The sequence below is a fragment of the Mchenga conophoros genome, linkage group LG6 (genome assembly GCF_057382185.1).
Source record: "Mchenga conophoros isolate Kocher_MC1m ecotype Shallow Benthic linkage group LG6, M_conophoros_male_GT1.1, whole genome shotgun sequence".
In the NCBI taxonomy this organism is placed as follows: Eukaryota; Metazoa; Chordata; class Actinopteri; order Cichliformes; family Cichlidae; genus Mchenga; species Mchenga conophoros.
Window position 1 is genome coordinate 42,015,328 of NC_140531.1, and position 21,441 is coordinate 42,036,768.

At 45.7% G+C, this 21,441-nt stretch overlaps 1 protein-coding gene across 8 annotated transcripts in view; it reads right to left on the reverse strand.

Annotated features, from left to right (window-relative positions):
- LOC146573353 (uncharacterized) overlaps window positions 1-17,540 on the reverse strand; it is a 22,014-nt gene extending 4,474 nt beyond the window's left edge. Inside the window, exons 1-43 of one of the 8 annotated variants that reach the window (XM_085278137.1) lie at window positions 17,405-17,540; window positions 14,378-14,460; window positions 14,204-14,271; window positions 13,985-14,026; window positions 12,133-12,567; window positions 10,967-11,014; window positions 10,836-10,889; window positions 10,680-10,727; window positions 10,451-10,594; window positions 10,012-10,101; window positions 9,047-9,121; window positions 8,882-8,956; window positions 8,710-8,748; window positions 8,441-8,599; window positions 8,222-8,293; window positions 8,103-8,147; window positions 6,566-6,697; window positions 6,190-6,480; window positions 6,056-6,106; window positions 5,955-5,981; window positions 5,853-5,879; window positions 5,713-5,775; window positions 5,521-5,625; window positions 5,384-5,446; window positions 5,224-5,259; window positions 5,080-5,133; window positions 4,410-4,481; window positions 3,767-3,829; window positions 3,615-3,686; window positions 3,459-3,485; window positions 3,338-3,373; window positions 3,011-3,046; window positions 2,800-2,916; window positions 2,662-2,715; window positions 2,487-2,570; window positions 2,348-2,398; window positions 2,166-2,228; window positions 2,019-2,078; window positions 1,891-1,917; window positions 1,766-1,816; window positions 1,592-1,654; window positions 1,409-1,447; window positions 780-896 (exon numbers count right to left, since the gene is read on the reverse strand). In XM_085278137.1, coding sequence (XP_085134263.1) covers window positions 780-896; window positions 1,409-1,447; window positions 1,592-1,654; window positions 1,766-1,816; window positions 1,891-1,917; window positions 2,019-2,078; window positions 2,166-2,228; window positions 2,348-2,398; window positions 2,487-2,570; window positions 2,662-2,715; window positions 2,800-2,916; window positions 3,011-3,046; window positions 3,338-3,373; window positions 3,459-3,485; window positions 3,615-3,686; window positions 3,767-3,829; window positions 4,410-4,481; window positions 5,080-5,133; window positions 5,224-5,259; window positions 5,384-5,446; window positions 5,521-5,625; window positions 5,713-5,775; window positions 5,853-5,879; window positions 5,955-5,981; window positions 6,056-6,106; window positions 6,190-6,480; window positions 6,566-6,697; window positions 8,103-8,147; window positions 8,222-8,293; window positions 8,441-8,599; window positions 8,710-8,748; window positions 8,882-8,956; window positions 9,047-9,121; window positions 10,012-10,101; window positions 10,451-10,594; window positions 10,680-10,727; window positions 10,836-10,889; window positions 10,967-11,014; window positions 12,133-12,567; window positions 13,985-14,026; window positions 14,204-14,261 — 3,265 coding nt within the window. In that variant the 5' untranslated portion in view covers window positions 14,262-14,271; window positions 14,378-14,460; window positions 17,405-17,540. Of the gene's footprint in view, window positions 1-779; window positions 897-1,408; window positions 1,448-1,591; window positions 1,655-1,765; window positions 1,817-1,890; window positions 1,918-2,018; window positions 2,079-2,165; window positions 2,229-2,347; window positions 2,399-2,486; window positions 2,571-2,661; window positions 2,716-2,799; window positions 2,917-3,010; window positions 3,047-3,337; window positions 3,374-3,458; window positions 3,486-3,614; window positions 3,687-3,766; window positions 3,830-4,409; window positions 4,482-5,079; window positions 5,134-5,223; window positions 5,260-5,383; window positions 5,447-5,520; window positions 5,626-5,712; window positions 5,776-5,852; window positions 5,880-5,954; window positions 5,982-6,055; window positions 6,107-6,189; window positions 6,481-6,565; window positions 6,698-8,102; window positions 8,148-8,221; window positions 8,294-8,440; window positions 8,600-8,709; window positions 8,749-8,881; window positions 8,957-9,046; window positions 9,122-10,011; window positions 10,102-10,450; window positions 10,595-10,679; window positions 10,728-10,835; window positions 10,890-10,966; window positions 11,015-12,132; window positions 12,568-13,984; window positions 14,027-14,203; window positions 14,275-14,377; window positions 17,231-17,404 lie in introns of those variants that run through there. The other 7 variants (XM_085278141.1, XM_085278134.1, XM_085278142.1 and 4 more) reach the window with 7 other exon arrangements.
- Between the last annotated feature and the right edge of the window lie 3,901 nt (window positions 17,541-21,441).

Here is a 21,441-nt window from a genome sequence, read left to right on the forward strand (position 1 = left end):
AAAGCGAGGCTGAAAGCACCTTTTGCTTTTCGCAGCACCTCCCAGTGTTCAGGTGATGCTCATGAGGGGGCGACAAGTCCAAGATCGTGGATTGGAAAATATTTAAACTCAAAGAATAACAAAGTGGACACATGACAACTGACAGCTGATGGTACAACTTTTCATGTCTTGGTCTTTAAAGAATTATTTTTTAATTATTGCTGCATCCTTTTTAGTTGCACGATGTTTTGTGCCATCTTAAAATGTGATTCAAGTATATGTACCAAATTGGAATTTGACAAATACTTCCAATTTTCCCAACTTTGTGGCTGATTTATGTTAGCTGTGATGGATGAGGACATTAAAAAAAGGAAAAATCTAAACCCTAACATCTGCGAGGCTTGGCCCGAAGATCATCTATCCCAGTTTTATCCCAACTGTGACCTTTGAATTTTTCTTTAATCCCGAATTTCATTTCATTGGATGCTTTAAAATCAACACGATCCAAGGATTCCAAGTTTCGTCATTTGTATAAAGCAGTTCAAAATTACATGCATAAACACAAGTCCAATTCTAGTCCATAGGTGGCGCTGGAGTGCTTGAGGCGCAGATGTGAAGCTTGGTGGAAAAAAAAAACCACACACAAAAAAACAAAATCAGGAACTTTTTGCCAAATTTGTTAATGTTTTAGTGTCTGCCATGGACTCCAGAGGGAGCTTCAAAGAAGAAGAATTTGATGGAGATGTATAAGAAAAGGGAGAAGCAGCGTGCCTGCGCAGCTTTGCCAGTGCACAGCTTACTCTTAAGGAATTCTGCAATGCACGGGGTCAAACCAAGTGATCCCGATCCAGGACAATCTCTTCCAGGTGGACCGGGCGGTCCAGGTAGGCCTGGGGGGCAAGGATTGAGCAAGCTACCTGGTGCGATAACACGAATTCCCAGAATGTCATTTACATGCAGACAATAAGCTCAAATATCAGTTTAAAAATATTTGCTAATGACAAGAACATCCACATCTTCAAACGCTGGCCGCGCAGTGACACCGACTTCTATACAGCCACAAGTTGTATAGTGTGCTGAACACTTTACAACCACAGGAGTCGCCCCCTGTTGGTTGTTCAAAGGAAAGCATGTTTGAAACAGTTTAAGTAACATTTCTAATAATCTAACACTGTCAAACTCACACTGGGAAGGCTTTAAAGAAAGAAAAAGGATCAAACTAGATACAGAGCAACTAATGCCCGAGGGTTCGGAAAATTTGGGTTTGGTGTGCTAGCAGCAGCTAATCAGGCAGAGACGAATAGGCTGTAAATGAAGGCTTTCCTTTAATTATTCTACACCACCCTGGGACAAATTACTTCCAATAATGTAAAACTGTGAGACTTTGAAGATACATCACAGATATAGCATATGTGAGGGATGACTTTACCTGCGGAGACTCCTGGAGGTCCTGGATCTCCCGTAACACCTGTGAAAGGAAACATAAATCAAATTAAAGTAAATTAGAGCCTTTTCTGAGTTGGAAGCACACGGACAGAAAGAAGAACCAATGTGCAAACATGAAAAGATAATGTCGGAAAGCTCAATAAGCTCAGAAATGATTTGAATTTACCTTTAGGTCCCGGTGGCCCGTCTGGACCTGGTGGGCCTTGAGTTCCAGGCTGACCTGGGAAACCTGCAATGAAAACCATTCATATCCAATCATAGCTCGACTGTTTGTTACTGACCCCAGAAATACCTCAGGGGCACCTGAACACATTGAGACAGTAAAAGGTTCCTGACATACCAACACCTGGGTCTCCAGGGCTTCCTGGAAGGCCTGGTTGTCCTGGTTCACCTGGAAGAGCCACCATTACATTTAGACTGTCTGTGAAAACCTGGAGTTTCTAAAGTACGACGCAGTTTCCTCACCTTGGTACCCTTGTGGTCCTGGGTCACCTAAGACGAAAGAATTATAGAAAACATTCAAACTTCAACACTGGCCAGTTAATTTTCAAAAATATTCAATCGTCAATATTCATCTGGTCCTCTGCACCTACCCTGTGACCCTTTCTGCCCCGGGGGTCCTGGAGGTCCGGGTGGTCCAGCAAAGAAGGTTTCTGAGATACAAAGTAAAGTGCACCAAATGCCATGCAAAGACACCAGAGGACAGTGTGTTTGTGTGAAATTAGTTTTCTTTTACCAACCTGATGTCGGCACAAAGCTCCCAGGTGCTCCTTTCTCGCCAGGAGGTCCAGGTTCGCCGATACCTGTGAGGACACAGATCGGTTTAAGATGGAGAAAAATATTCTGATGCTGCCAAAATCATCTTTTATGCTGATCATCTATTTATTTATCTTTGTGTCCGTGGAGAAGAATACTTATTTACCTGGCTCTCCAGGAGGACCTCTGGGTCCTGGGGGACCCTCTTTAGACTCACCTGAATGAAAGTAACATTTGCATAATCGCGAGTTTAATTTAAGCCACAATGTTTGACATATTTGTGTTACATATAGCTCTAAACGTACCAGGAGGACCCTGAGGACCAGGTACTCCAGGAGGTCCTGGAGGTCCTTGTGGACCACGAGATCCAACCACTGAGGAAGTGTCTGCTAGGTAAGAAAACACCGAGGACGTGTTAATATAATATGTTTTTGCTGAAACCAGTAGTGGATTTGGTGAAACTAAAGCTGTACCGCTCACCTGGCTCCCCCTTCTGCCCCCTCTCTCCCTTTTCTCCTCGCTCTCCCTTAGATCCTAAATGATTTTATCACAGGAAAAAATCAGTCCACATTTTTATTCCATCCAGATGCTTTGCATTGGACAAGATGGCAGATTTACCTGGTTGTCCTGGGATACCAGCAGGGCCAATTGGACCCGACAGACCAGGTGATCCAGCAGGACCTGGAGGTCCAGCTGGTCCTGGAGGTCCAGGGATGGCCACAGTATCAGAGCCAACTATACACAAAAAGATAAACCAAAACCAAGTAAAGCTTTTCAAGCCCAAAAATGAACGACATGTAGCGAGTGTAACAAATCCTGCTGTTCTTACCTGGAGAAACGACTTTACCAGGTGTTCCTGGTTCACCTGAAACACAGCGTTAGGCTTCATCAAGCACCTATGCAGTCTAGACATATATCAACGCCTCCACCAGCTTTTGAGAAAACCACTCTTTAGTGTTTCATACATTTTAATAAGTAAACAGTATTTATTAATGTCTTTGAGTTTTTTAGGGGAACTTTGGCTCCAGTTTTGTTCATCAGCGTAGCCTCACATGCTTTAAGGTTAAGAGCTCCAGATCTTCTGCCCTGTTGGTCCAAACTTTTTTCATTTTCATAGGAAATAAATAAACTGACTAGAAAGAAAAGACGACCTCACCTTTACCACCAGGCTGGCCTGGGATTCCTGCAATACCTGAACAACAGATGACAAAAGCAAAACATGATCATTTAAATATGTACATTTGAATCTGTACCTTAGTTTTTGTATATTATCATACCTGGGGGTCCCTGCAGCCCAGGGGGGCCTGAGGAAAAAAGTGTTATTGTAAGGCGTGAGAGAGATTGAGGTTTTTATCTCAGGTTAGTCAGATAACATTAAACCGAACATGTAACCAGTAGCAGCAGAGGACTTTTGGTGGACAGGCATTTGATACCTGGGGGACCGGCATCTCCAGGAACTCCAGGTGGTCCTCTGGCACCAGGAAGTCCTACTGAACCTGGGTCACCTACAGTTTATACACAGATGTTTTATACCATTTACAACACTGTGTTCTGTAGTTATTCAGTGTTTGTCCAAACTTCTCACCTGCAATTCCTTTAGATCCCTTTAATCCTGGAGGTCCTTGAGGTCCAGGCTGTCCGGGTTCACCTAAAAATAAAGGGTTGAGGTTTGAAGATGACATTTTTAAGTCTCACTAGTTATTTCTTGCTTCGTCTTGTAATAGAATAACCTCAACCCAACATACATATGTACTGCTAGCCTGCATTGGCTGACAACGTGGCGCGTCCTTACACACTTTTGGTAACTTTTATCTCTACAAGCCAAACATGGCGAAATATCAGCATTCAAAATGACTGTATTTCAGTTATTGTTAAAGATGCAGAGTGAATCTGGGAGGGGCTAAAATCTAAAACTGAACTGCCCCCTTCTGCCGACAGAGTCTTTTTACCCTTTAGCTGTAAAAGGTTGATGGGATTGTCAGCCTGCCAGCAGGCGGGCATTGTGGAGACCAGAGTTTGTGAAAACGATAACTAGAGAGGTCTGAATCCTGGTGACCTTGACCTCAAGGTCAGAGGTCAATGTGCCTGATAATCTCGTAGGATTTTCAAATATTTAATATTAGTTATGTGCTGGTGGCCACAGCAGAGAGGCCATGTGAGTGAACTCTTCATGTGCAACAGAAGGACTGCGTGGCCTTTGTGGATCACAGACGTGTGCTGAGACACACCTGCCAGTCCACGTGGTCCCCTCTCTCCGTGGTCTCCTTTGGTTCCCGGCAGCCCAGGTGTTCCTCGCTCCCCTGCGTCACAGACAGTGGAAGAAGGTGGGGTGATCAGAGAGTTGTACAAAGTGGATAAAAGCTTATCCGTTCAGCAACTCAGTGCATTCAGGTACATGGACATGAGCTGCTGAAGATCAAACGGAGCACCAGAAGTGAGGAAAAAAGGGGATTCGAGTGATTTGGATCATGCCAGGGCTGATTGATAGGAAGGCACCAACTCAGAGAACTGCTCGTTAAAACTGAGCTATGCATGAACGCACAACAATCGGATCAAAGCTTCAGGCTGCTGGTGGTGATGTAGCCGTGTGGGGATATTTTCTGGGCACCTTAGTACCAGCTGAGCTCGCCACAGTGTAGCTGAGTATTGTTACTGAGCCTTTATGACCATAGCACCTGCATGGTGCTATCATCTTAACATGGACCAATATGTTAGTGAGACAAAGGATTTAAGCAGCAAAAAGGAGTCCAGCCAGGTATGAGCAAGGTGTATCTAATAAAGTGGCCACTGAATGTACACACGGTCTATGGATTTTGGGTAATATTGTCACAACACACTTAGAAGTGTCAGCATCCCAGTTTATACACAAGTCTAAAAAACCGAAGAGAAAGCGTCTACCTTTGGTTCCTGGAAGCCCCGCCTCCCCCTGGAATCCCTTTGATCCAGGAGCACCTGGATACATTTTGACAGATTTAATGAAGAAAAGGCCGTTGGTCGACACAAATCAACACTTTTAATATAGATGTGAAACTGAGTCTTTACCAGGACTTCCTGCGGCACCCGGCTCTCCTGTGGCACCTAAAGCAGACAAGAAAAACATGCTTGTAGCTGCTAATTAGCATTTAACCTAAAACCTGCTAAATAACATTTTGATTCTTTGAATCTAAACTATCTGGTCTGATCATCACAAGCTTAACTTTACCTTTTGGACCTGCAGGTCCAGCAATACCAGCGGGACCCGGTCGTCCTGGCTCACCCTGGAATCCTTTCAAAGCCAAAATACAATCAGTAAATCCTCTCATGTATTTAGCTCGCTGACTTACTTGTATAGTTTCAAACCTCTGTCTCCTTTGGCTCCAAAGCCAGGTGATCCAGGTTCTCCTCGAGGGCCCACCGGTCCTTCCCGACCCCTCTGACCTTGTGGTCCCTCAGCACCTGGTTCACCTGAGCAAAGAAGAGGAGGAGTCAGGGCTTTTTTTCCTTTTAGTGTTGTCTTTACAAAAGTTATTAAATATTAATTATTAAATATACCTGCACTTCCCTTTGGTCCCCTTGGTCCTTCCAAACCTGGGTGCCCGATCTGCCCAGGAAGACCTAAAGCAGACAGACATCAAAGAAGAGGTTTGTCGGCTCACCGGGGAGGAAACAAACACATTAGTTCTGAGGCTTACCTGGAGGGCCAGACGTTCCTATATCACCTGCAACAAAACAAGTGTCAGCAGCTAGTTGCACATATTACACCGTTATTATGTGTAGCTAGAAGTACTCCTCACCTTTTTGTCCTAATGGCCCTGGGTCACCTGTAATGCAGAAGCCGAGACGATAAATACAAACAAAACATGAATTTCTAAACGATTTTTAAATGATTTCAAACCTTTAGGTCCCGGCTCTCCTCTCTCTCCTTTCAGTGAGTATGCCAGAGTTTCTAAACCCAAATAAAGTTTTCAGTATTTGTTAAATGTCCAGAAATGGTTGAAGACAGCTGATCGGTGCGTTACATTTTCACACCTCTTACAGATCCTGAGCGGAGCTCATCCCTGACCAGCTGCTGTATGAGTCTTTCCAGGGTGGCCCTGTCCTGGACCAGGCTGTTTCCCGTGCCTCCGCCTTTGCCAGCACCATCCAGGTTGAGCCCGTTGTCGGAGTCGATGAGGGTTGAAGCGGCGTTCTTCTCGATGTATGTGGATTCCACCCGCTCGGAGATTTTGTTGCCAGAAGACGTCAAGTGACTGACTGACGCGGATCTGGTGATGGCTTCCAGAACGTCCACGCGGCCTTTCAGGCGTCTGACTTCTTCACCTGTGAGACAAGACGCAGGCTGGCAGGTAAACCTGTGCAGATCACTCTCACAGACCCCTGTGATGGTGAAGTCTTTCCATCTTACCCAAAGCAATAAGTCCAAAAAGGACACTGAAGAGGAGCAACAGGCTGAGCAGGAGGCCCAGGAGCCACTGCCACCAGCTGCAGCAGGAGCACAAGCCAAAACTGGACTGTTTCATGTCTTTTATATGGATGTCTGAGAAATAAACAGATTCATGTTGTTTAGTCATATTGGATCTATTTTTACATACAAGATAAAAATAAACCTGCATTCTTCTTTAACGGCCAGCAGGGGGCGACTGTTGCAAAAATGAGCCAGATTTTTACAAAAGTCCGGTTTCGTGATTTCAATTCAAATCAGTTTTATTTATACAGAAAGAAATCACAACAACAGTTGCCTCAAGGTGCTTTTATTGTAAGGCAGACCCTACAATCATACCATCATGCAGCCCCGATCAAAAGTTTAAGATCGTAACAAGGTTCCAAGTAGAGCTTCAACGTGCAACAAGAGGAAATGAGAGCAAGAAAAAACTTTTTTTCTAGCCATTTATTGAAAACAGCGTTTAAACTGAAACAGGCTGTTTTACACCTGTAAAACCTGTAAACCCCCCAAAACAGAAATCAAACATGAACTCAGTCATGAGCAGCTCCACTGTTATTGATGATCACTTCAAACATTCGTTGTGGCTTCTTGATTCAAGCGTTTCCATGAGGTGAGGGGGAACAGACGGCTGCACAAACACATCTACTGTCTGGAACTGTTGTCCATTTCTGTAAACCTCCCCTGCCATCCATCCTGAAAGTTCTCAGTTGGATTTAGATCAGAGGAACACGCAGGATGGTCCAAGAGAGTGATGTTATTCTCCTGTGGGCACCGTGACCCTGCTGCTGCAGTTCAACAACCCGACCATGTTCTAAAAGCTAACGTTTGTTTGGCTTTGCCACCAGAACGTCACGGCAGTGTGACTACCTGACCGAAAATGACAATGAATCCACATTTTGCAACAGCCTGTTTCAGTTTAAGCGTTATTTTCAATAAATCGCTCAGAAAATGTTTTGCGTCACTCCCATTTCTTCTTGTTGGATGTTGAAGCTCTACCTGCAACCTTGTTAAGATCCAACCGTGCAAAATATGATTTTTCTCATTTTCCAAGTGGTCCCCGCTGGCGACAGCGGGAAGGAAAAACTCCCTTTTAAGAGGAAGAAACCTCACCCAGGCTCAGGGAGGGGCGGGGCCATCTGCTACGACCATTTGAGGTGAGGGGATGAAGACAGGACAAAGGTTTGCTCACATGTGAGCGTGATTCCTGAGAGTCTGAGAGCCTGCAGGCTTCACTGTTCAGCTCAAGAGGCTGCTGCTCACGACGTTAAAGCTGCTGTTTAGTTGATACGATTTTTCCTTTTGGCTTATTTATTAAAACATAATTAATCAACTTCAGATGGCCTAGGAGACCTCCACACAGACCCAGGCTAGCAGTTCCCAGTGCACATGTAAAGTGTTTCGCTTTGTAGCTAACAGCTGACGATGTGTGGGCAACATCACACCCTAAATATGTCAGAATATCTAAATCTGCAGGAGTTTATTAAGACTGTTAACATACCTGCATAGGTGGCTTTGTCTTTAGTCCCAGCTTTCAGGGTCGAAGCTACGGCAGAAACAGAGATGACATTAATAAGTGCAAACCTGGCGTGTAACCTGTGTGACAGTTATCCGGCCTACATTCTGTTGCTCTGTCCACTGTGCTGAAGGATTTCAGTTTCTCAGTCTTCAGGGTGTCATCAGAGAACAAAGCTGCAACACATCAATGACCCCTGATCAAGAAGCAGATCTTCAGGACCATTAAAGTAATAATATATCTACAAGAGCCAAACACAGCTGTGCTCTAGACCTTCAAATTTAACTCCAAATAATAAAGCTCAGATTTTCAGTTTGTGTTACCGGGTAAACTGGCAGGTGCAGCAGACATGAACTGCTTCCCGGTGTCTTTGGCCACGACGAGCCGCTCTGTCGGCTTGATTGGAGCGTTCTCCTTCTCCGTGAGCACAAACTTAAAGTCTTTCCCCGAGGCCTCGTCACCGGTGGGGCTGCTGGGTCTCACTGTCAGACACAGACAGCGGGACATTCGTGTCAGTGATGACCTGTGCCTAATTAAACATCTTAAATCTTTTTCACAGCCAGCAGCTGGAGCGTTATCTTCATGTCCTCACCTGTGCTCGTTCCAGACACGTTCTTCTGCACGCCGTAAACTGTGAGGAGACAGGAACACGTCCTCATTAAACAGGGAGAGGGCAAAGCTGTGAGCTAATGTGTGCGGGTGCTTTTTAGTGTCACGTCTAGGAGGTGAAGTGGGACAGACTGGATAAAGGATCAGTGCTTCACCTATGTGTGTGTTGGCTGCAGTGGGAGAAAAGGCAGTGGGAGTGGTCAGGTTATTCTGCACGCCGTACACTGGAGCTGAAACAGAGTCAAACAGCGTCGTTATCCGGTGACAGCGTGAAGCTCAGCATTGAACGCTGCGCTGTGACACGGCAGGAAAAGGCTCACCGGAGCTGCCGTTCTGCGCCGGAGACGGGCCGCCGCTCACAGACGGAGAGCCGAGTGTCAGGTTGTTCTGAGCTCCTGTACGTGACAGAACAGCCGCATTAGTCTTATCATCATTATCTGCCACCGACGGCAAAGAAAAGGCTTCAGAGGCCTGCACGGGTCTACAGCAGAAACATGCAGTGCAGGGCGAACTGAGGGAGAACATCACAGGACTCTGTTACTGCCAGAGGAAACGATGATACCTCCGTTCATCTATAACAGGGACACGCATGCAGCATGTAATATATGCAGTGTTTTAATGCCCAGCAGCTTTATCTATCCATGTCTTCAGTAAACAAAGGTTTACAAAGGGTTGCTGTGGCTTATTTTTCCCTTTGTTGTCTTTGTTTCCTTGCATCACAGTATTGTGGTTAAAATCATCTTCATCATCTTCCTTTATAGGTTTGTAAAGTCTTCAGCGTTTTCTTTTTGTTTGAGGTGAATTTAAAATGACGTCTCTGAATATGTTCAATATTTAAGACGATTTTATATTAAAACATTTATAAAATAAAAACAAGCTTTTATAGATTTTTCTTTTCAGAAACTGCCCCACGGTTTGTTTATAAACAGTGTTTACACAAACATTGTTTTTTATTAAAGGAAACAAAGTCTTCTGTTTGAATGGTGAAACTTTTCGTCTTTCTTCACCAAAGTAAACGAACCTTTTCTCTATGCTGCTGTGCTACAAACACAGATCAGATCTGAAGCTTAAGTTGAACCTTGCGACCTGTCTGCATCACCACGGTAACGAGCTGATCTGGAGCAGGATTTTGAAATTGTGCGGATTCATGTTTATTTTTATTTACTGTTGCTGAAGGAAAACAGCAGAGGATCCATACAGAGCGTGAAGCAGAAAGTTTGGCTAACAAACAAAGTTCGCGACCTCCATCCTCTCTGAGGCAAACACAAACCCTCCTGTCACCGACCTGGCTGGTAGAGGCTGCTCAGGTTGCTGTGGTTGGGGTTGCACATGTAGCTGCTCACAGACGAGCCACTCCACAGGCTGCCGTACTGATCTAAGAGGGAAGAAAGAGGAGATATTCATCCACTCACCTCCTCCTCACATGGCAGACATGTTTGGGCCTAACTGGGCCTCCTTTCAGCCCTCATTGCTCAGTCGCAGCTCTGACAAAGGTTGCATGGACTCGATGTGATCTCGATGTCACACCTGACAAATATAAGCTGGACCTGTTGGTTGAGTCCAGCAGTTAGATGCATCCTGGATCGATCCTCTCAATCCAGGATGGTTGTTGCCCGTCTACAGCTTGTGTGTAGAGGTGGGCAACTCCTGAGGTCCACCTCTGCATCATCTCAGAGTTTAAATTGCTACACGAGTGACATGTGAGGCCTTTAAAGTGACCGAACCTGCACCGGAGCTGTCAGGCAGGGTCCTCGGGTCCACGCTGGCCTTCTTGGGGATGGGCAGCGTGTTGTTAGGGGACTGGGTGGGGCTGATGCCAGTGGAGCGGTTTCCTCTCAGCAGGCGCTTCACGTCGTCCAGCTCCGTCCCTGAAGCACAGGAACCGGTGCATTTGGATCAAACTGATGAATGAATGCTTTACGGTCTGGATGTGTGATGGAGGGCGATACTCACAGCTTCCTGTAGGAGAAGCGCTCTGCAGCCGGACTCTGATCTCACTCTCTGAAAGCAACCCGAACTAATCAGTTGACCTTTAACCTGATACCTTTAGATTAAAACAAAACAGTGCCGTGCTTCATTTTTATTGATCATGTGGTTTCAGCGTGTCACCTCGGCTCTGAGCTCTCCCTCTAGTGACAGAAGTGGATGGTGCGCTTGAACTGCCTGTAAAAACACAACGTCCAAAAATCTGTTATAGTGCACGTGTAAACTTTTAATCTGAAATTCAAGCATAAACTCACCATAATCCTTCCTGTTGTACTCTGGAGAGGAGTTTGGACTCGAGCTCTCTGAAACATAAAATTAAAGAACTAATTATTAGAAAGCTGGACATCCTGTTCCACAGGGGGTGCTATCGAGACGTCCAGCATGAACGAGAACCTGAAGAGTCCAAACATAGATATTTTATATTCTTTTGTTTTCCTGGAAATGTCCATCATGGTTCAGTAGACGTGTTTTAGACAATAGTTGAAGCTCAGTTTCTTCTTTACAGTTTGAGCTGATGTAAACTCGTTTCTGTGAGTGAAGGTCATCGCAGCAGCCCGAGCAGCAGAGGGAGCTGCATCACCACAACCAGCCGTGGAAGCTTCTGCTGGGCTTTAACTACAACTATGAATACAGAAACACCGACACTGCAGTTCCTCAAATGGCCACTTGAGGCCTCCGGTCTCGATGGAGGTTCCAGGTTTCCGAACAAGCTTAGAGGTTCAGTTTTTTTACCTCTAACATCTGGATACTGACGTGCTAATCGTTTTCCGGTTGACTTCAGCTGCATATTTTTAATCTAACTGATGCAATAGCATCTAAATATACTCACTTCATGCTTGCAGTGAACAAAATGCTCTGCCAATGACTTATTTCAGCTGGACAAACAATTAATATGTTCACGAAGATAAAATAAAAAGTCTTCGGAGCTTAAAGAGAAAGTGACCGGACGTCTTTGAGTTTGTTGAAGATGTTTCACCTCTAACCCGAGAAGCTCGTTCGGTTAGAATAAATGTGATAGTTTGATTCTTTCTAGTAGATGATGTAAACAATTATTTTAGCTGTTTAGCTTCATTGACTCGAGGATTAGCCTGCCAGCGCCCCCTGCTGCAACTCAGACCAAACTGCAGCCAGTTAATGTGTGAAGGTTGAACCTTCGATGATTCAGGCTGTTTATGACTTTAGCTGATTTCTGTGATTTTTTATTAAAAACATTAATTTCATTAAAGTGATTTAACATGTTTACTACGACTCGTCATGTTTTCTACAGGAACTGGTCGATTCCTGAAAAATGTCTGCTTTTACTTTTTTGGCGCTGATTGTAATTTGCTGGTTCTGATTCCATAATTAAGCATCTTATTTTTTCACGTCTCTCAGTAACATAAAGCTGGCTTATTACTGCTTATTGACCTTTGACCCTCACCGTCAAAGGCCTCTGACAGCGCTGCAGCCATGGTGGTGATGCTCTTCCTCTCCTTTGAAGCAGGTGAAGAAGTGAACACGGAGGAGGAGGAGGAGCCCCTCTTCGCCTCCCCTGATCTTCCTGAGCTGTAGCCGGGTTTGTTCACGGTGGAAACTGTCACAGCGCCCAAACCTCCGTCCCTTTTCGCCCCCTCTCTGCCACCGCTTCCTGCACTGTAGGACATGTTTGAGGAGCCGGCAGCAGCCCTGAACTCTTCACCCGACGCCTCCCAAGCCTCTGAAACCAGAGACCCTCCGCCTGAAGATGCAGCAGAGGAAGCTCCTACAGAGGTGGTGCTGATTCCCTCGCTGGATGTGGTCGCTCCAGAGCCTCCTGGTGCAGCTCCACCACCTGACCCACTGACACCCAGTGATGGACCACCTGAAGGCAAAGAGACTGCAGACAAACAGCTTAGTTAAAACCAAATGAATATTTTTCCTTCTTTAATCTTTGTTTTTCTTGTCATCGGTTCAGTAATTTATCAAACTGTCTGCCTGCCGCGACCGAGCCAGGCGAGGACTGCAAGACCGAACTGGCAGAGTTCATATTTGACCTTTAATTTAAAAAAGAAGAAAAGTAACAACATTCCTCAGATGATCCTCCGCTTGCCTCTCTGTGTCTCAGCATGCTTTATGACTGTGAGCCCTGCAGCCTCAGGTGTGACTTATGCCAGGCACACAGCAGGTGCTGCCCACAGTCGTCTCCATTTCTATTATCAATGATAAGCTGTCAGCTGCCAGCCTGTGCCAGGAACCACACGAGACAGAAACACAGCGGCATCACTCTCAGTACAGAGCAGGTGCCAGTTATGAAGACCTGTCATCTGAACACCTTTCAGGTCTTTCTTTAGTTTCACAGCTCGCAGTCGTGCTGCTGTGGTTCAGCTTCATGTTCTTCATTTCAACGCATCGCCAGAAAACACAGTAGAGAGCAAAGTGAAGCGTTTAGCTTCAGCAGCACAACACTGACGTGGCAGCAGCTACACAGGCTCTGTTCTGCAGGTACGACTCCAAGAACAAACATGATGATTCCCGAGGCTCAGGTTTGGATTTGGATGAGTCGAGAGCTTCTGTGTTGGCAGCTGTGGTGCAATGAGAGGATCCAACCTTGCCAGACGTTCAGGTTTATCCTTCAGCTGGTTGATCTTTGAATGTTAAACAACGTTAAAGATGTGGTTGTAAATTTCTGTCTCCTAAATCTTCAGTCTGGTTCAGTTCCAGCCGGAGACGCGAGCCTCCTGTGGGCTTCTGTCACAGGGCTCCGGTTTAAAACCCACGTGAGCCGCGCTCACTTGTTCACTGAAAGTCTGAAAAGTTGATTTTGGTGAACCGAACAAACTTTCTGTGGTTTCCTGGATGACTGATCATCGACACACTGACCGAGAGCTGACTCTCCTTTGTCATGGATTTCTGCAAACCTGGTTTTGTTGATTTGTGGCCACTTGGACATAAACGAGACAACAAACAACATTTAGTTTCTTCATAGGAAGTTTTTGATTTAACACTTTTACATGTTCAAGTTTCCACTGCAAAAATAAAGGAAAACGATGATGAATGTGCTGAAGCAAAGAGTGGATACAGACTCAAAACCAATAAAAACATGTAATGATGATAAATGTGTGATAACTACAGGATACAAATGTTTTTCTTACTCGTTTGTCTCCAAGTGGAGAGAAAAATGATTCAGAAAACAACTTTATTCCTGTAACCTAATGATGATTAATGTGTTTGATGTGATTTGTTTCGTCTCCACGAATAATGTCTCTGGAGTTATTGATTGATATCCACATGAAAGTAAAAACATCTAAACTTACTTGGCGACGTCAGCCGAACAGTCTTTGGTGGTTTTCTGAAGACTGTGAAGAAATATTTAGTCGTTAATACGTCGTCTCTGATGCTCTCACAGGATTTTCCACCATGTTTCCCAAACTCCTGACAGCCTTTAACGTGCATTCACATTCAGTCCAAACATGATTTATTCTCAGCTGTGATTCTTTTAACCAACATTTCAGAACAAACCTCTCTGGTCTTACCTTTGTTTACGACGCCTCCGCCTGAGCCGACCGTCCTCTCCGTCGTCGACCTGTCCATCCAACGCTAACTGCTGCAACAACACACATGCTGCTGCAGTCAGTCCACAACAAAGCAGCTCTCGTATTGTGTGAGAGATGAAAGAGCGCGACTCGTAAAAAGCCTGATTTTCTTACAGTGAAGTGGACTTTGCTGCACGCCCGAGGCCGTGTTTGCACACCGATATGTCTCTGAGCTCGTGTTTCTCTCCTTTGTGTCTCTGGTGGAAAAAGCTCTTTAGAATGATTGAAAGCTCTGCAGAAAGGACGCAGCTCTTTGTTCTCCTGATAAATGTGGCTTTGCTTTTAACAGATGGGACGAATGTAGAAAAACAATCCTCAGCAAAACTGAAGCAGGTCTGAGGTTTTACTGGTGAACTGGGAGGTGGCATCAAAGGTTTTCCAACAGTCCAACAAATGGACTGAAAACACCTGAATTCTCCTCAACTGAAATTATTTAAAGGCTTCCAGCATCAATGCTGAAAACAAACCACTGTGGCCCATCCGTCATCTGATGGAGGGAGAAGAACCGAGGACTGAGGCAAAAGTTTAAAGTCTACAGAAACCACAAAGGAAGGCACAGGGATGAGACTCTTCATACAGAGAAAAGAAGGGAGGGAGCTCGGAGAAGAGCCGTGAGACAAACAGTCAGGGAACCAAAGACAGGAAGTTGACTCGAGGAAGAGCGACTACTAAGACAGGAAGTGAAACCTGGAGGACACAATCCCTGACAGCATCATCAAAACTAAAGCATAACCTCACTGAGGACCAGAGACGCGTTACTGTAATCCGATTACTTTTTTCAAGTAACTTGACCAACAGTGCTGAGGTCTCAGGACTGCGAGTCAGTGTGTCGTGTTTAAGAGATGTTCACTGAAGTTAAAGACGGGTCGGGCTGTACTTTTACACGACGGCGCCCTGAGTCAGCGTAACCTTGGAGACGAGTGCAGAGAGCCTTTAACCTCCTAAGACCCGAACTCTCCATGCATGCATTTTTAATTTCTCTTCATCAGACTGGGACCTGATGAAGAGAATTCAGGCCCTTGTAGAGCAAAATGTAGTATTTGATGTGATGTCCACATATGTGGACGCCAGGTCCTAGGACGGGACGCCACCTCACGTGACACGGAGGCACACATACAGCCCACTGTGACCTTCAGTGGGTCAGACTGGGGAAAATCCACTTCCTGTCAGTGTAAAGTAGGTTATCTGCACATTTAGTCCCCAAGATATCACAATACAAGAAAAGGAAGGGCCAACAGTACGTCTCAGTTTTTATTCTGCTTCGCGAACAAGTCCAGAATTCCTTCTTTACGTGTCTTGATGCTGCTCAGACATCCAGGTGAGGAAACGCCAGAAAGTCGATTCTGTTCATCTCAACGTAACCAAGTCAAAGCTGAAGGAGTGACTGAGCTGAGTGAACAAATGTCTCTCTCAGTGAAAACGTCCAGATGAACAGAGTCGCCTTCCTGGCCGTCGTCCTGCATGTTTCCAAAGCCAACTTTGTGACAGTTTAAATAAAGGTTACACGGAGCTGCTGCGCCCTGCTGTGGAACAAAGTGGTATTACAGAAAAGTCCAGCCTTTGTTTATCTCTTCCACAGGCCAACATAAAGTCATTGTTTCTTCAGGTTTTTAAAACACAAGAATTACAAACAGCTTTAAAGACATAAAAATACTACCTCGAGGCTTTGGTGTAAAAACGTTTTTAAAGCACCTCATATTCATCCTGTGAGTTTCCAAACATTTAAAAATACTCCGACTGTGACGGGACGTTCACAGGATCACACGTAGGAAACTCTGGGTCATTTGAAGAGAAGCAGAATCAACATGTACGACCTTTATATACCTTTTAAAATAATCCACTTTGGTTGCTTCCTTGTTCTTCTGAACCCACATTTTTAAAATCTCCAGGTTCATTAAACCCTAAACTGAATTATGAAGCACCGCTGATAGTTTTTTCTTCCCAATCTTGAAATGTAAACATTGAAGGTTTTATTAGAATAAAACATATTTAGAGACGGTCTATTAGGAACACCTGGACTGATTAACTCCTCACTGCTGCGATTTTTTTATCATCAACTCAAAAACATCTTTAAATTCAGACCCAAAACAAACAGCCTCTGTGGGTCAGAGATGCTCAGAGAACTTTGAGTTTTAGAGCTTTTAAAGGACATTTTAACTTCTGCCTATCTGAAAATAACATCCTTAGCAGCCTCGTCACTGAGATCGCGCTGTCAGCTTTCATTCTCTGGTTGTGTCTGAGCATTAAAACTTATTTGGCTTCATTTAGGAAACGACAGAGTTCAGGATGAAACAAACGCTTTCACAGCAGTCACCCTGCAAAGACAACATCTGATACCCTCATGGCGCCGACACCTCACTTCCTCGTAGGCCTTAAAGAAGGAAAAGTTAAAAAATGGTGCCCTCAAGTGTTTTTGTCACTAATGCCAAAACCTGGTGCCTCCAGCTCAGCTGATGTGTGAAGCTGATTGGAAAACAATGTTTCAGTGATGCCAGAGAAAGTGACGGGCTGGTCCGAACAGGAGCTTCTGTAAACGGCTGCTGGATATCTGAGTGCTGCTCAGCCCTCTCAGCACCAGCCTTCTGCAAACCCAGACCAACACATGATGCTAAACCGCTGGACCGGAGGGAGATGTTTCCACTGCTTCAGATGACTGGGCATCTTTTTGGAAATAAATGATCCTGATATAACAGGAGAATCTATTAACGGGGCAGAGTGTAACTCACACTCCCCCCAAAACCTCCTGCAAAGGCTGCACATGTGTCCCTGCACAGTTTAACAGCTCAGTGCTGGCAAACACACGAGATTCAAATCTGCTCATAACAAGAACCTGATCACACTTGGACAGTGATGCCACAGTGATGCCACATGAACACATGAAACTCTTCAAACACTACATGTATTTAAACATTGTGATTCTTCTTGTTTTTGTAGTACACAGAGGGTCTGAGCTTCCCTCAAACATTCACTAAAGTTTAAAAAGTTATTTTTCACTTTCTAACAAACCTTACAGCTTAAAAAGAATATTTTCGCCACAGGCTGGTACTCTGATCAGGAACACACGGGTCAACCAGCAGCTTTACTCACACCAGCCTCAGTCTCACCTGAAATGAAGCAGATGAAGATGAAGCTTTACTTTACCTCTCAGCTCGTTTGCGCTAAACCAGTGCGTCTCATCCTCCTCAGCACAAATAAAGAAGACGTGGAGTCCAGGTGCTGAAGGGGAGCGATGTGCATGCATGCGTGTGTCTGGAGAGTTTATGTATTAGCTTTGTGTGACTCACAGCTTCATCCGACAAGTTCCAACAAAGTCAAACGTGCTTTCATTTCAGCGCCTGACAGCCCGCCGGGGGCGACGGGAATCAAAGTTTTACACACTCGCATGAATGCAGCGAGAGCCGCTCAACAACATGCTGCACAAATACACTACGAACGCACTGACTTACAGCTGTGATTAAACCTGTTTGTGGCGAACAGACTGAAAGTTTTTATGTTGGATTAAATAAAACAAATATTCTTCTCCGTATAAGTGCTCGTGCACGTGTTTACGTGCTCGTGCACGTGCAGCGGGCCTTACAGCTGCAGTGAAGCCTCCCGACTCTTTTTACTCTCAGTGAAGCAGAGAAACGCAGCTCACAACATGATCTCCACCAGTTCACACCAGGAATTATGAGAAACTTTCACGCACTTTTCATTTTTGTGTATATGCTTGTAGGCCACTTTATTAGGTACACCTTGCTGGTACCAGGTTGGACCCTCCTTGAAAAGCCTCTTCAGTCCTTCGTGGCACAAACTCACTGAGTGCTGCAAACATTCCTCTGACACGCTGATCCGTGTTGACATGATACCATCACACAGATATACATGATGTGAAGCTGTCGTTCCACCTCTGTGGACTGTGGAGGCCGTCTGAGCACAGCAAACTCATCGTGAGGTTCCAGAAACCGTCTGAGGTGCTGTGAGATGCGTGCGCCGTCCTGGAAGCAGCCAGCAGAGGATGCTACATTGTGGCCACGGTCAGCAACAACACTCGGGTAGGTCGTGCTGTTAAAACGATGCTCAGGAGGTGCTGAAGGGCCCAAAGTGTCTCTCACAGGAGAGATGAAGACTCCTCCCACCAGGTGGTTTTCAAATCTCTTGTTTCTGTTGTCAGACCCAAAAGCACCGAGTGGCCGGAAACTACATCATTCACATAAATGACTCCAGACTCGCTCTCCTCAGACACGAGTCTGAGTCGAAACCAGTAAACGTCCTGCAGTAAATCTAATCGGCCACTAGATGGAGGAATAAACACCAGACTGGGTAAAATATTTTGGACGCCTCCTCCATGAGTTCAGCCTTTTTGACTAAATAAACAACCAGCTGTTCTGTGAACACAAGAAAAACGGGTTTGTGTGTGAAGAGAAAGTGTGGATGTCCGTGGCTGCGTCACGTTGCTATAAGGTGCTCTGTGTAAAAGCTCTAAATGTTTGCCTTTACCTGTGAGGATCCTCCCCCATTGACTAACAGAAAACCAGTTTACATTACTGGAAGTACCGGTTTCCCCGTGCAGTGATGCGAGCTGCTCTGCAGGTGTATTATCAGTGAGGGGCTCCTTCTAACTCACCTGCTTATGGAAAAGTTCCTCTTCTATCACAGGACATTTCCACTTGCTGTGACAGTCCACACTGAGGGGGAATACCTGGGAGTTTATTTCACGATGGAGGGTGAGTGTGCTGACTCTCTCTGAGTCTGACGTGGAAATGCTGATGAACCTTTCAGTCGGCTCCAAACTGCAGCATCCATCAGTGACTTCATTCTAATAAGCAGATCACAGGATGCAGCAAACAGCAGCCCGAGCTCTCGGCTCACAGCGATGACTTTAACAAAGACACATTTCAAACTTTGTGAACTTCCACCGCTGTAGCGTTTCAGAGCTGACAGAGATGAAAACAAGGCAGAACAGACGAGCTTTAACATGACAGGAATCAGATGTTTGGAAGGCTTCCTGTCATATTTTGGCTCATCTGCTGCAATCTTTCGATTTTACTTCTGTTGCTTGAACAAGTCTGAAACTGAATGAAACTGGAGTGAGGAATGAATTCTTCACTGACGGGAATCTTCTGCTATGATAAATGCTCGTTAATAAAGTTAAATAAAATCTCAGGTCACTGGTTCTGTCTTAGCTGAGTCAGCTGCTCTTCAGACTAGAAAGGCTGTAGGCTTCTAACACCAGCCGTGCTGATGAGGTTAAAGTGTCATTCCCACAGCTCAGGTATTAAAAATATATGAGTTATTGGCCTCTGTTAACAAATGTGCCGTTCAGGGGAAAATGAATCTGTGGCATTTAAACCTCCCAGAGGTTAAATGCTATCAGTCAGGTGTGTGTTATTCCTGGCAGTAGCATGACCTGCGTGGGTGGAAACATGAATAATGAAATAACATCTCTAAATAAAATCAGTGACATAAACAGGAAGAGTCGGATTATTGATTTAATGTGAAGAAGAAGACAAAAAGAAGTTAGTTGGTTTGACCCAATCAGCTCCGCATTTCTAGAGTAGCGTTACATAACTCACAAATAATCTTTGCTTATCTTTCACTCGGCCTGAGCCTATGGCAGTGAAACTAAAGGCTGGCTCAGTCACCTGATCCAGTCCCAACTGTTTTGGAAAGAGAGAAGTTTGAAGCTGAGTCTTAAGTAGAGAGGGGGTCTGTCCCCTGACGCCAAACTGGGAGAGACCGGTGACCAGCATCGCGGAGCATGACGTCCGAGCGGCACTGAGGAGAGTGAACACAAGGAAAGCGGCGGGGCCAGACGGCATCACCGGCCGTCTGCTGCGCTGCTGTGCTGACCAGCTAGCAGGTGTGTTCACTTACATCTTCAACGAGTCCCTGGCGAAGTCTGTGGTCCCCACATGCTTCAAAAGATCCACCATCATCCCTGTGCCCAAGAACAGCAAACCCTCATCCCTGAACGATTACCGGCCAGTTGCACTGACCTCGGTAGTAATGAAGGTGTTTGAGAGGCTGCTGAAGAACATCATCTCCTCCTCCATCCCAGACACCACAGATCCGCTGCAGTTCGCCTACAGATCCAACAGATCCACAGAGGATGCCATCGCCCACGTCCTACACACCACTCTCAGCCACGTGGACAAGAAACAGGGTAACTATGTGCGAATGCTGTTTGTTGATTACAGTTCAGCGTTTAACACAATAGTGCCCTGCAGACTGTTCACAAAGCTGAGGGATCTGGGACTTAACAGCCGTCTGTGTGCATGGGTGTTGGACTTCCTCACTGGCAGAACTCAGGTGGTGAGGGTGGGCAGGTGCTTCTCCAACAGCATCACCATCAACACAGGAGCACCTCAGGGATGTGTCCTCTCGCCACTGCTCTACTCCCTCTACACTTCAGACTGTGTGGCCACCCACGGCTCCAACACCATTGTGAAGTTTGCTGACGACACAGTGGTGTTGGGTGCCATCTCCAACAATGATGAGGCGGCCTACATGGATGAAGTGAAGAATCTGGCATCGTGGTGCCAGGACAACCACCTCCAGCTGAACGTCAGCAAGACCAAGGAGCTGGTGGTGGACTTCAGAAGGGGTCAGCACAGAGACTACAAGCCCATTATCATCAATGGAGCTCCAGTGGAGAGGGTGCAGTCCTTCAAGTATCTTGGTGTCCACATCTCCTCAGACCTGACATGGGCTGCCCACATTCAGGTCCAGACCAAAAAGGCTAGGCAGCGCCTGTATCACCTACGACAACTGAGGAAGTTCAGGGTCTCTCCAAAGATCCTCAGGACTTTCTATACAGGCGCTGTGGAGAGCATCCTCACACAGAACATGACATCATGGTTTGGGAACAGCTGTGTGAAGGACCAAAAAGCTCTCCAGAGAGTGATCCGTACAGCAGAACGCTGCTGCAGGATTGCTCTCCCCCCGCTTCAGGACACCTACACCAGGAGATGCCGGACTAGAGCAGATACTGAAGGACCCGTCCCATCCTGGCAACAAACTGTTCCAACTTCTGCAATCTGGTAGAAGGTTCAGCATCTTCCGGGCAAGGACAGAGAGACTCAAGAGGAGCTTCTATCCCCAAGCCATCCGTGCCCTAAACACACACACCCGCCCTCTCACATCATCTATAATTGACTGAGACAGGACTCTTCCAGACACTAAACCAAGGCACAATG